Source organism: Musa acuminata, chromosome BXJ1-4, assembly GCF_036884655.1.
Source record: "Musa acuminata AAA Group cultivar baxijiao chromosome BXJ1-4, Cavendish_Baxijiao_AAA, whole genome shotgun sequence".
NCBI lineage: Eukaryota > Viridiplantae > Streptophyta > Magnoliopsida > Zingiberales > Musaceae > Musa > Musa acuminata.
The window spans coordinates 1,424,482-1,436,807 of NC_088330.1; the positions used below are offsets into that span (position 1 = coordinate 1,424,482).

The 12,326-nt window shown below is 35.8% G+C and overlaps 1 protein-coding gene across 1 annotated transcript in view; it reads left to right on the forward strand.

The window, feature by feature from the left end:
* Window positions 1–12,326, forward strand: part of LOC103980358 (serine/threonine-protein kinase TOR) — a 60,291-nt gene that overhangs the window by 14,415 nt on the left and 33,550 nt on the right. Inside the window, exons 12-23 of the mRNA XM_065155177.1 lie at window positions 1,087–1,208; window positions 1,289–1,388; window positions 1,528–1,623; window positions 2,559–2,689; window positions 6,721–6,823; window positions 6,902–7,084; window positions 7,154–7,246; window positions 7,342–7,377; window positions 10,433–10,534; window positions 10,622–10,723; window positions 11,842–12,004; window positions 12,098–12,222. Coding sequence (XP_065011249.1) covers window positions 1,087–1,208; window positions 1,289–1,388; window positions 1,528–1,623; window positions 2,559–2,689; window positions 6,721–6,823; window positions 6,902–7,084; window positions 7,154–7,246; window positions 7,342–7,377; window positions 10,433–10,534; window positions 10,622–10,723; window positions 11,842–12,004; window positions 12,098–12,222 — 1,356 coding nt within the window. The remainder of the gene's footprint in view (window positions 1–1,086; window positions 1,209–1,288; window positions 1,389–1,527; window positions 1,624–2,558; window positions 2,690–6,720; window positions 6,824–6,901; window positions 7,085–7,153; window positions 7,247–7,341; window positions 7,378–10,432; window positions 10,535–10,621; window positions 10,724–11,841; window positions 12,005–12,097; window positions 12,223–12,326) is intronic.

Below are 12,326 nucleotides of genomic sequence, written 5' to 3' on the forward strand. Positions count from 1 at the left end.
AATTAGGATATGCTTTTAGGCTTTTAGCAATCATATATGTGTATATTATAAGCCAATTACTGTTGATCAAAATGTACTCTTCAACTTGTTTGGAAGTGATATTCCATTGAAAGTTTCAATGCATTGCATATGAAATTATGTTTCATGGAATAAACCAACAGGGCAGAATTTGCAATCAAATATTTGTTACAGTTTGCATTGTCTTTTAATAGCCTCCCATCTTTAACAATGCAATTTTTAGCAATAGAATTCTTGGAGCCGATGCAAGATTGATTGGTGGATATATAATAGTTATGTTGCTCTAGAAACAAAGTTTCAAGTTTTGATCTGAGACACGTAGCTGGTTGAATAATGACATGGGGTATACCTGTCAACATGGACCAGAGAGGGAGAGAAGAGGGGAAGGAGAATGAGGAAGCGGGTGAGAATGAGTGGCAACACAAAGGTTGTTGTGGAGTAAGGGAGGTGGAGCTTGCAGTGGCAAAATCATTCTCTCAATGTAAACGTCTCTCGGTGAAATTCCCATAATTTTGTATTTCTATTTTTTTTACCATTTGTTGATAATCAATGACCTACTGTCAGCTGCTGATACCTGTCAACATCTCTTTTCTGCTCTCTAGACTAAAAGATAATAAAAAAGTAAAATATCTCCTTTCTCAATCAGACCAGGTTAATTTGCCTGGTCAGTGTGATGGAACCAGATTGGATCTGTAAATACTGATCGGTATATACTGGTGCGACTGGTTTTATGAACCTTGCCGCGACGTGACTTTTTCATCATTAAACTAAAATGCACATTTCATTTTGTCTGCTAATTCCTGATTACTCATCAGAATATCATCATGAATAAAGTTTTCTGTTTCTTATTTCCCTTTTCAATTTTTTAGACTGTTTTAGTGTCAAAGATCCTTTCATAGAGTTCAGTACTTTGATATTGTTACTTTTGAAAGAACAGTAAGCTTTTAATTTATATATAATCTTCCATGTAATGACCTCACTTCTTTTGAAGTTGTCTGTGTTTGTTCCTATTGCAGTCAAGTTCTTTATGCTTAGTGGCTGATTTGTTTGTTGCTTTTGAACTTTTAGGACTTTGATGTCCGTGAGTTGGCAATTTCATTGGCTGGTAGATTATCTGAAAAGAATCCTGCCTATGTTCTACCAGCACTTCGCCGCCGTCTCATACAATTATTGACATATCTTGATCAAAGGTAGGACAAATTGTTGGAAATTGCTACTACCAGGTAGATTTGGCCAATATCCATTCTATGTTAGTTTCTATTTCTTGTAGCATGGATAGCAAGAACAAAGAAGATAGTGCCAGACTATTGGGTTGTTTGATTCGAAGCTGTGAACGGTTGATACTTCCATATATTGCTCCAATTCATAAGGTTGGTGTTAGTCTTTTTCCTTGGGTTGATGAGGAGTTGTGCACATTGCTCTAAATATAATCTCAAGAACAGCCTCCTTAATGAAAGAATGAGGTCGTTGCTTAACTAGTCAGTTTTAATTTTCTGCTTTATTTTTCAGACACTGGTAGCAAGGCTTAGTGAAGGCACAGGAAGTAATGCTAGTAGTGGTGTTGTTATTGGTGTGCTTGCAACTGTTGGAGAGCTTGCCAAAGTGGTTAGTCATACTTTCCTTTTTGGATCATGTTATGCCTTGTCTCCTGGTCGTTTTCCATCTTGTGAAGCAGTTTCAATCTTCTAGATTGCTTGTATGGTTATAACATTTGTGATCTATATTCGTAACTGTAAAAGATATGACATCAAGTATAAGTAGTAGGTACTGCTTGCCTTTTTCTTTAACTAGTCAGGATCTTTGTTTCTATTTATTAAGTAGACAAACATATAGGATTTTACCATTGTAATTGCTTATCAGTGATGGAAGATGATACTACATCACACTGCTTAGCTACGGAGAATGTTTCCTGATGATAAAAGGTCAGAGTACTATCACTGGTCCGACAGTCCATATGGTCTGCTACTTGTCAGTATCACACTTCTAGTGTATTGGTATTATTCTTTTATTATACTTTTATCCTCGATAACTTTTCTGTGAAGATAAAGGGCAACAACTCTCTGGAAAAAAGATGTTGAACAATAAAAAAAGATTCATTTATTAATTTAAGGTTGTTAAGAAATCCTATTAACTTATTGAAATGTTTAACATTGTGAAGCAAATAAAATTTGACAGACTTTTGCTCTGTGATACAGCAAAGATTATTAAGTCTGTCCAAAGGTTAAAAACTTATGTTGCCTTGTAACATGTTTTACTGTATGCGCTTGATTCTGAACCCTATCTCTGTTTTTTCATAATTTATTTTTTCAATTGTCAGTTTCTTTTGAACAGAGCCCCCTGTTTATTATTAATGATGTGCTTAACCAATTTGTGTACATCATTTGTATCTTCTGTCTATCTTCCCTATTTTATATTTATCTTGCTCTTGAAATCTTCTTTTGCTTAGTGTACCATAGTCTTCTGCATGGTGCAAATTTGGTCCTATGTGCATTATAATTCTAAATATCCACTTATCTTGTATTTTGCTGATTCTGTAATAGGGCGGCTTCACAATGAGGCAATATCTTCCTGAGTTAATGCCTCTTATTGTTGAAGCCCTCTTGGATGGAGCTTCTGCCAATAAACGGGAAGTAGCTGTTGCAACTCTGGGTCAAGTTGTACAAAGCACAGGGTATGTTGCTTGCAGTGCTGTTTTTCAGTTTAAGGGTTTTGATCATTATCTTCGGTCATGTTGCTTTGATTCTTTTATGTTCTTCCTCATGTTTTGTTATTTTTTTATATACCCTCTGACCAAATGAATTTCGGAAGCATATTTTTTGTTTTTTTCTTTGGTTGTGTAATTTCCTTTTTGTGCCTGTTTATAGGTTTTGAATTCTGCATTCCTATCCATTTTACTTTTGTACATAGATTTGTGGACTGCCTTTTTGCACATCACCAAGATGAGTATCCAGTATGATATATTATTCAATCCAACTGACATAGAGGTAGAAATATTATCAATCAATTTTATGACAACCCTACTTGAAAGTTGAAACTTTATTGATTAATAGTTCAAAGCAACAAAATGATTAGAAATGCAAAAATGTCATATTTTTAGAGCTTTCTGGCCTGATGTCAACTAATCCTACCATCTATTCACTACGAACAAAGTGATATATGGGGCAGCGTTCCAGGGCCCTGAGTATTTCAGTTGCCAGGTATCTATTGTATTGATTACAAATTCACTATAATATCCCAATGGGTTTTATAGCTGATGCAGTAGTTGACTAATGGATATTACTAGCTCATTGTACAAATGGGAAAAAAAAAGAGACTATTAGGAAATAGAAGGAATTAAGGAAATCAAATAGGAGATAATGAAACTAGAGAGCTGAAGAAGAGGTAAGAAGAATGAAAGAGGTGTATGGAAAAGCGAAGAGGATGAAGAATAATGAGTGAAGAATAAAGAGGTGTTTGAAGAGCAAAATGAAATTAAAGGAAGGATTGGCTGGGAAATGGGCCAAATTCTGTTATTAAGTTGATGTTTAGATATAGAATTCAGCAAGAGCTGATAAGGGAAAATGTACATAAGGAATAATCTGCAAACTCTTGATGCGATAAAAATGATGAATGAAAAAATAAAAAAAGAAAAGGATGTGAACTCATCTTTGCATTGTACAGAATACTGAGGGTTATAAAATCCTTGTCAGAAGACCTTTTAGAAAACAAATAGTTGTTAGCATATGGTTTTCCTCATCTTGTGTAAATGACAAGTATGGTTGGGTTGATACTGGTGGAACTTGGAAAATTCATGTTATATCGGTACATAAGGCTGTATTGACTGATCATATATCTGTTTCAGAATTCATCATGTTGAGCTGGTAGTATCTTTTATAGGTTCTTATGTCCAGATGGTCCATGCTCACTTTAGTGGCAGATTTTTTTAGGTAACCATTTACTGTAATTGCATCAATGCTGTAGACTTATTTCATTTAAAAAAATTTACAGAAGTAGAGAAACTAGGGAGCAAGAAAATAAAAAAGAAGTTACATGAAAAGCAAGTAAGATTGCTAAATGAGTTGCTTCTACTACATAAGATATTGTAAGAGAAAGGACATGGTGTATCAAAATCTGGCATGGAGGAGATTGGAGGCATTTCCCAAAATGTTTCATTCTGGCAAGTGTATAAATGAATATGCTATTGGATTCTCAGGCAAGACCAAGAAAGAAAAGGAGGCTGTTTCTTTCAAAATGTTTATTCAAGAAATAAAAAAAGGTGCAATCATGCCCTGAAATGTTCTCTATTTGGTGAGGAAAAGAAGCATTCCACATGTTTCATAAAGATGAGATTGAGACAGGAAAGGTCCTAATGGGGTTGAGAGTTGAACTTAAGAACTTCCATATCTCCAAGGCAGTGTAGGAATAGAAGAGTATAGATCAATACCCTAGATGAAGTGCACTGTGATGGGCAGGATCCATCTTGGATCCAACCTTTTGAGAGAAGAAATAGTGTCTTGAATATACCCTGTTTCTGATAGCTGACCACTTATTGCACTTAGGATTGGAAACCAAATGCTGTTCCATATGTATTTTGAGTATGGGCAGTCATCCACCAAAGACTTGATGGAGCAGGAGGTGGATGAGCTCCAACTCCACAATAAGGAATCATACTCTTTGGGTGGAATAAGTGAACTAACTGGGTCTCTGAGGGTGGTCATTGAATTGGTCCGTAATGAGGTCTTCTTAAGAGAATTTGAGAGACCATTGTTGAACAGTTGAGGATACATGAGGTTACAGAGGGGAATCAAAATATCAGAGGAAATGGATCCATTCAGGTGTTTGACATGAATCTAATTTTGCATCATCTGAAAAATCATTTTGAACAGTTAAGAATATGTGTGATTATAGAGGGGAATCAGAATATTTGAGGAATTGGTTCCATTTTGACATGAATCATACATTGCATATCTAGCCAAGTGAAAACTTAGGATGCCTTAAGGGCTTGCTCAATGCAGAGGACGCCTTCTCCAAATTGGGGGGGAGGATCCTATTACAAATTCATTATGTAATAGAGGCCATTATTCATATAAGTACTTGTAAAAGAGCAGGTTATGACATTTACCTAGGAATGCTTAGTTATGATAGTTAAGGACTAGTTTGCTTGCAAAAGATAATAACTTGACTTTTCAAATTTTGACTATGAATGTCTGAGATATTTACATCATCAATTTTTATTAATCTATGTTAGCATAATATTCTTGCTTATTCTATTCCTTCTGATTTAGATTTCTTAGCTTTTATGGTCAATTATAAAAGTTGAATATGATCATGTTTATTTCACTAAATCCTGATGATTTTTTACTCTGTTAGCAGCTGTAGTTTATACTAAATTCTTGTTTTCCAGTGTTAATTTTGTTTACCATATCCACTTATTATGGTCATTCTTTTGCAAGTAAAGTTCTATATTTTTGTCTGAAAGAGATACACTTCGACTTCAGTTAGGTGCTGTTGTACAAATTTTTAGTTAAATTGTTCAGTGTATTGTTGATAGAGGTAAAACAAGTTTATTAATCGTTCACTTGTGGGTTCGAATCCTACCTTCGCCACTTACCCTTTGCCCGCCTGTGCCCCCCCAGAAGTTTATTCTCTTTGGTCCAACTTATGTTTCTTATTTCTTTTACAGTTTGGTAATGACTAGACGTTTATACTACTGTTATTATGATCTTCTAACTTCTTGAGAAGTTCCAAGTTTGGTTTACATAACATAGCAAAAGTTTCAAGTCAATGATAATTCGCACTTGGATTATTTCATAGCCTTCTTTTGTAAGGTTTTATGGAGTTATTGATTTTGTATTTTGATTATACATGTTGTATTCTCTGTTCTCTTCCCCATCTATCTTTGTTTTTTACATTTAGTACTATCTTGCTTCTTTTAGGATATTTTTCTTGGCTCATCATCTTGTAGTCTTTCCTCTATCTATAATGAACTTCGTGCAGTGCTCATTCTTATTATTGCAGTATCTCTCTATGGAATAATTTTCTTGATTAATGCTATGCTGTATGAAGGTAAATGAAATTCTTATGGAGGGTCAGTTGACGCATTGTATATCCATTAGTCTAGTTTGATCTCCTCAGTAGTGCAATATGTATATTAGTATGATCATTTTGTTTACATATGAATAACATGACAGTGTAACACATAAAAAATATTACAAATGTGATCTGTTGAATTTAGATTTAAAAACATTATTTACCACATCCAAAAAGTCTCGAACGTAAAGGAAAGTAAAAGTTTGTAGTCTCATCTGATTCACTTGTAGATAAGATGATTCTATCTTCTATTAGTGGGTAGGTTGGTCTTGTCAGAAATCCATATTTATATATTGTTTCCCAAGCTCTAGTAGTTGAACCATGTTGGTGCCCTTTTTTCCCACTATGTTCATCTTTTGTCTTTTTTTTGCTTTTCTTCTTTTGAACTTGTCCTTCCAGGTCGAATCTAGGTCTATCATCAGTTGTTAGTTGATGGAACTGCTCCTTTTTTTAATATTAATGTGGATGGAGTTGTGTTTTAGCAAGTTCTTTGCAGTATAATGATAAAAATTACTGTTTGGTCATCTACTGCATATCAATTTTTTGAGCCTTTTTCCTTTGTATGCTTGGCTTGGATTTGCTAGTCTTATTTTGGATATTTCTGAAATAAATAACCATTGTCCTGCATTCTAGATATGTTATTTCTCCATACAATGAGTATCCCCAGTTGCTTGGTTTACTCTTGAAATTATTAAATGGCGAATTGGCATGGTCAACTAGACGAGAAGTACTGAAGGTGTGTGCTCCGTATTCATGTTAATGTTAATGTAGTTTCTGTTTCTAAGTTGACAATTATGCTTCTTTTTCTTCTCAGGTTTTAGGAATTATGGGTGCTTTAGATCCTCATATACATAAGTGTAATCAGCACCGTTTACCTGGATCCCATGGTGAAGTTAATCGTGCAGCAAGCGAGGCTGGTCAACATATCGTCTCTATGGAAGAGTTACCTACAGAAATTTGGCCAACTTTTGTCACACCAGAGGATTATTATTCGCAGGTAAAGTTTATATTGTGCGTTTGTCTTGTCTATTCCCTTTTACTAGTTAAAGTTGATTCTCCTATGTAGATTGCTATTAGCTCTCTTATGAGAATCCTTCGAGATCCCTCTCTCTCAAGTTATCACCAAAAGGTGGTGGGTTCTATTCTGTTCATTTTCAAGGTATGATTTCTGAACTCCATATCTTTCTATTTTCTTCAGTTTTTGTTTCAATGTACATCATAATCTTATCTTGTTTCTTTAACTTCTGAAACTAGTCGATGGGCCTTGGCTGTGTTCCGTACTTACCAAAGGTAAGATAATCGATTTGCCTTTATACCCTTTATGTGTGAGTCATTCCTTTTTGTAAACTGTCACTTCAAGTTTAGTTTCTTTTATTGCATGATATGCATTACCTTTCATCTTAATTGTAGCGAATTAAACAATTGTGTTCTGATTTGAGGAGTCTCAATATATGGAATCTTGTTACTTTAGGAAATGGGGTTGGGCCCTTTTCTGTCCTATTCAAGGACGAATAATTTATTGTAGACGGATTTTCTTTCATTAGCACGTCAATCTAGATCCTTGAGTTGATGTCTGTTCAACATTAACCAATAAGTAATAATTGTACATTGGTAGATCCTTCTTGGCTACTAAGATTCATCAAGCATTGTCACAGGATTTTGATCAGAACTTGGGATTGATACTGTAGTAAAATTATGAAGAATGTAAAACTTTGAATCTTCTATTTGGTAATACAAGTCTGACACAGTTTTGGACTCAGAAAAAAAAATGGTACACTTAGCAACATTAGACAGGATATATTGAAATTATTTCATAATGAAGTGTCAAAAAGGCAGGCTTGGAAGACCAAAGTACCTCAGTTTGGAGGTAAGGAAAATGAATTCGAGGGGGGGCGGCCTTTATAACATGTAAAACATTATGGGATTCTTTATATACTCATGCTAGACCATCCATGTTTCCTTCATGTTTATATTGTGACATAAACTATTCTTTTGGGCGAGGAACTATGTTTTGGCAGCATCCTCACTTGGTGATTGGTCACTATAATGGAAAGTGCGTCTCATGCCTTTCCAAGGCTTGGCAATGCCTTCCGCATGTTAATGGCACCGCAGAAAATGAAAGCATATATAGTAAAAGGAAGTAGAGAGAAATAATCTGATGCGATGCAATCTTGACTAGATTTACCTTCTCTTGAAGTAATTGAAAAAAAAAGTTCCTGTTTTGTCATGGATGGTTATCACGTGCCTGCAACACCTTCGTCAACGGACTATTTGTCATTTATGTTTGCTTGTACAGTTGTTTTTGGTAGTGTGTTTTACCTTGCTTTTTTGGTTTTTGCTTAGTTACTATAAGCAGAAGCAGTTTGCGAAACTGCACAGTGATCGCTCGCTATACTAGCGATCACTATTTAAAACTACCATGACTTGTTTGCACATGCCATGACTTGTTTAAAACTAGCTACGGTGCGATATGAAACGTCAGCCATCTTAGCACCCTAGAACCACCTAGGTGGCACAGGGTTGGATGGGGCTTTAGGGTAGTGTTGGGCGTTATTTGGATACACTTCATAAAGCCTACGTGGACTTGTCTTACATCCCCGACACCCGGTTGAGCGACTGTTTGCGTCCTTGTGATTGCTCTTTTGCCTTCTAAAGTCTTTATTTTTCCTTCCTCTCTTTTCTCTCTTTGCACACTGAGTGTTTGCTGAATTGGTTGTAAGTTGTTCTCTTTTGCGAGATGTTGAGGCTTGTCCTTTGTTTCTTGAAAATCTGCAACATCACCTCACTTCTCCCCATGCGGGCCGACATTGTGTGTGTGTGTGTGAGAGAGAGTTAAAAAAAAAAAATCTGCAACATCACCTCTCTTCTCCCCATGCGGGCCGACATCGCCTTTTTATATATATATGTGTACCGGTCTGCTGGCGGACCGATACGTACCGTCCGATATGGCCAGTATTATTCGAAATGGAAGACCTTGGTAAAACTATAAAATGGCTCAACTGCTAATTAAACAAAAAATAACATAAACAATAGTAGGAACACTTATTCTATATCGTAAAATGTTGCTCCCCCATCCATGCCCCATCTTAAGAATGAGTAGACGGAATAATCGATTGGCCACCATCAGCATCATCATCGGTTGAGGCACTCTTGTTGATGTTGCCACTATCTCTACGAACCTCGGAGTCTTAGACCTCGTGGTTGGTGGTCGAGGCACCATATGTGCAGACATTGCTATAGACTTTGCATTTGTGTCACACGGTCTCTTGCCTCTTGTAGAATTCTTATGCCTGTAAATTGTGTTGAGCATATGTTTGTGTCTGCGATCTGATGCTTATTAGGTTCTTCTATTATACCATACCAGTATCCAAAGATTTAACAATATTCATGGACTAAAATCTCGGTCTGGTATTGATATCAATTGATGCCCTTACAGATCGGACTGGTAGTGGTACTATGCCAATTACGGCTGGATACTGGTCAACTTACTCTTGGTGGGGTCAGAATGGGTGAAATTTGCCGGTTCACATAGTGGTCAATTGTTGGACTTGTAAAAGCTGGACCATATTCACTGCAGCCTATCTTTAAAACCTTGACTATATAGGTAGATCTTCTTATCTTCTTTGTTATACCTCTATGGTTAGCAAGGAAAGGACCATCATCTGATTCTAACTATGAGTCTGCAGCTTCTTATGGGCATACATTTTGGCATTTAAATTCTCACAACATAACAACAAAACCGTCATAGTATTTAGTCATTCTTCTCCTATGTGTTGTTCAAATTGTCTCCTTGGTGTATTGGTTAGTTGGAAATGTATCCATATTCAGTTCTAATGTCTACCTAATCCAACATAGCTTTTCTTGAAACTGGATTATATGGGCTTCTTGAAATAGAGATTAGATCCAGTAGCAGATGTAAGACAATATTGAAAATTTGCAAATTGTTTGACTCTTGCTGACCTCATTGTTTTCTCCAATGATTGCAACATTTTTCTGGTATTATGATACTAAGGCAATATTGACCCTAAACCCTGATCCTAGGTTTTTTTTTGTGGTTTTTTATGCTTCTCTGAAGGATCCATGAGAAGTCATAAAAATCAGTGTGATGTTTTTTTTCCATATTTGGTGTTATTCAAACTACTTTTGTTAGTTTTACTGTGAACTTGGAAATTTATTGTTTGGTCAATAAAAGCTTGTTGCTCTGAAAATTCCTGGATATCAATTAAAATTTCTAGTACCAAAAAGTTAACGTGAGATTTTCCCACACTAATGTTCCACCAAATTATTTTTACTGTGCTTTAAGTTTCTTTACTAGTTTCTTGATTAGTTAATCTTGTATCTGTAGGTTCTTCCTGATCTTTTCCATGCCATTCGCACATGTGAAGATTGTGGATTGAAAGAATTTATTACTTGGAAGCTTGGAACATTGGTATCTATTGTACGCCAGGTGTGGAAATAATCTGGTTATGATTTTTATCCTACACATGTTATTTCTGATTTTCCAGAGCTGATGCGGTTGCCAAAATCAATGCAGCACATACGCAAGTACTTACCAGAGTTGTTCTCCCTCATTTCCGAACTATGGGCTTCTTCCTTTGCTTTACCTGGATCCAACCGACCTGTGCAAGGTTCACCAGTAAGAATAACATCTTTGCAACCTATTTTTTGATTAATTTTATTTTCTTTGATTTTAAGCATCATTTGCATACTTTTTAAATGTTCAACTGTATCTGCGACCTTGAATAGTGGTTTGCTATAGAATGCTGTTGTTTGACTGTTAAAAGTTCTTTTTGTTCTACTTGGAATCATGCTGTCAAGTATTGCGGTGTATACATATATATACCATACTTTAATGGTCGTATATTTGTCAGATACTGTATTGGTATGCTGGTGTATTCTTCATACCAACATATAAAGAGAGAAAGTATTTTTCTTATTGGTGTACTAAAATGCACCACATTTTGGTGTAATAAGTAGTGGTACCAATTTTTAAATTTGTCTGGAATAACCAACGTTTGTCTTACCCAGCAGAATACTATTAACACATAACTGCTAAGGTTGCTCCACATTTACCATTTTCATTGAACTCCACATTTTCGTACCATTTTTGTTGAACACACATCAGGGCACTTCACTAGTGGTTACTCTTGGGGCCATCAGTTATTTAAAAATGTTATTGCTGGTTTTCTGTAAGATCTAGTTTCCACATCAATACTGCTATTACACTTCTGTTTGTGAGTGTTCATAGTTTTCATTTGAATAGTGACAACTGCAATACTTTTGACAGGATTCATGGCTTAGAGTACCAAGCAGATGTTTGCCTGGTCCTACGTGAGATTTTGGTCATACTTATGTTTGGCCCAAAGCAAACAATGGGCAATTCGACCAATTTACTACACCATTTTTATACTTCCATTTAAAAGCGGACTGTCCTTACATCTCTCTCTCTATCCAACAAACTGTAGAGGCCATATGTAAAGTTCTTGTGTTTATTTCATTCAAAGGCATGTCTAGGCATGAAGGGCACTGGGGAATGACTTTTGCACCTTGCCTCAGCAAAGCCTCCATAGATTCAATGAGGTGGACCAATGGCAAAACTGTATCAATTCATCGAGTATTTGATCTCGAGAACATTTCGTTTGTGTTTGTACCACAACATGTACATTATAAATATAATGATCACTAAGAAGTTTTTTGTTTTCTACAATTTTATATAAATATAGCAAATTCTTGAGTTACCTTTTCCTCCTCCAGGTTTTACATCTTGTGGAGCAGCTTTGCTTGGCATTAAATGATGAATTCAGAACATATCTGTCGATAATTCTTCCGTGTTGTATACAAGTCCTGAACGATGCTGAACGCTGCAATGACTTCAGCTATGTCACTGATATTTTGCATACTGTTGAAGTATTTGGTGGTTTGTGCAATGAACCGACTTTTCTTGTTTGTTTCTATTTTCTACTCTAGTAGTACTCAGGCCTAGTTCATATGTTTCTGTTGATATTTTCAGGAACTTTGGATGAACGCATGCACTTACTTCTTCCTTCCCTTATTCGCTTGTTTAAAGTTGAGGCTTCTGTTGATGTAAGACGTCGTGCCATAAACACTGTGACCAAGCTCATTCCTCGGGTGCAGGTTAGTTGGTCTTACAATGGGCAAACTTGATATGTTCTAAAATGTCTAGAAGGATTTGGAAAAGCACTTCTGTTATGGTTTTTAAGTGATATCAAGGTACTCAT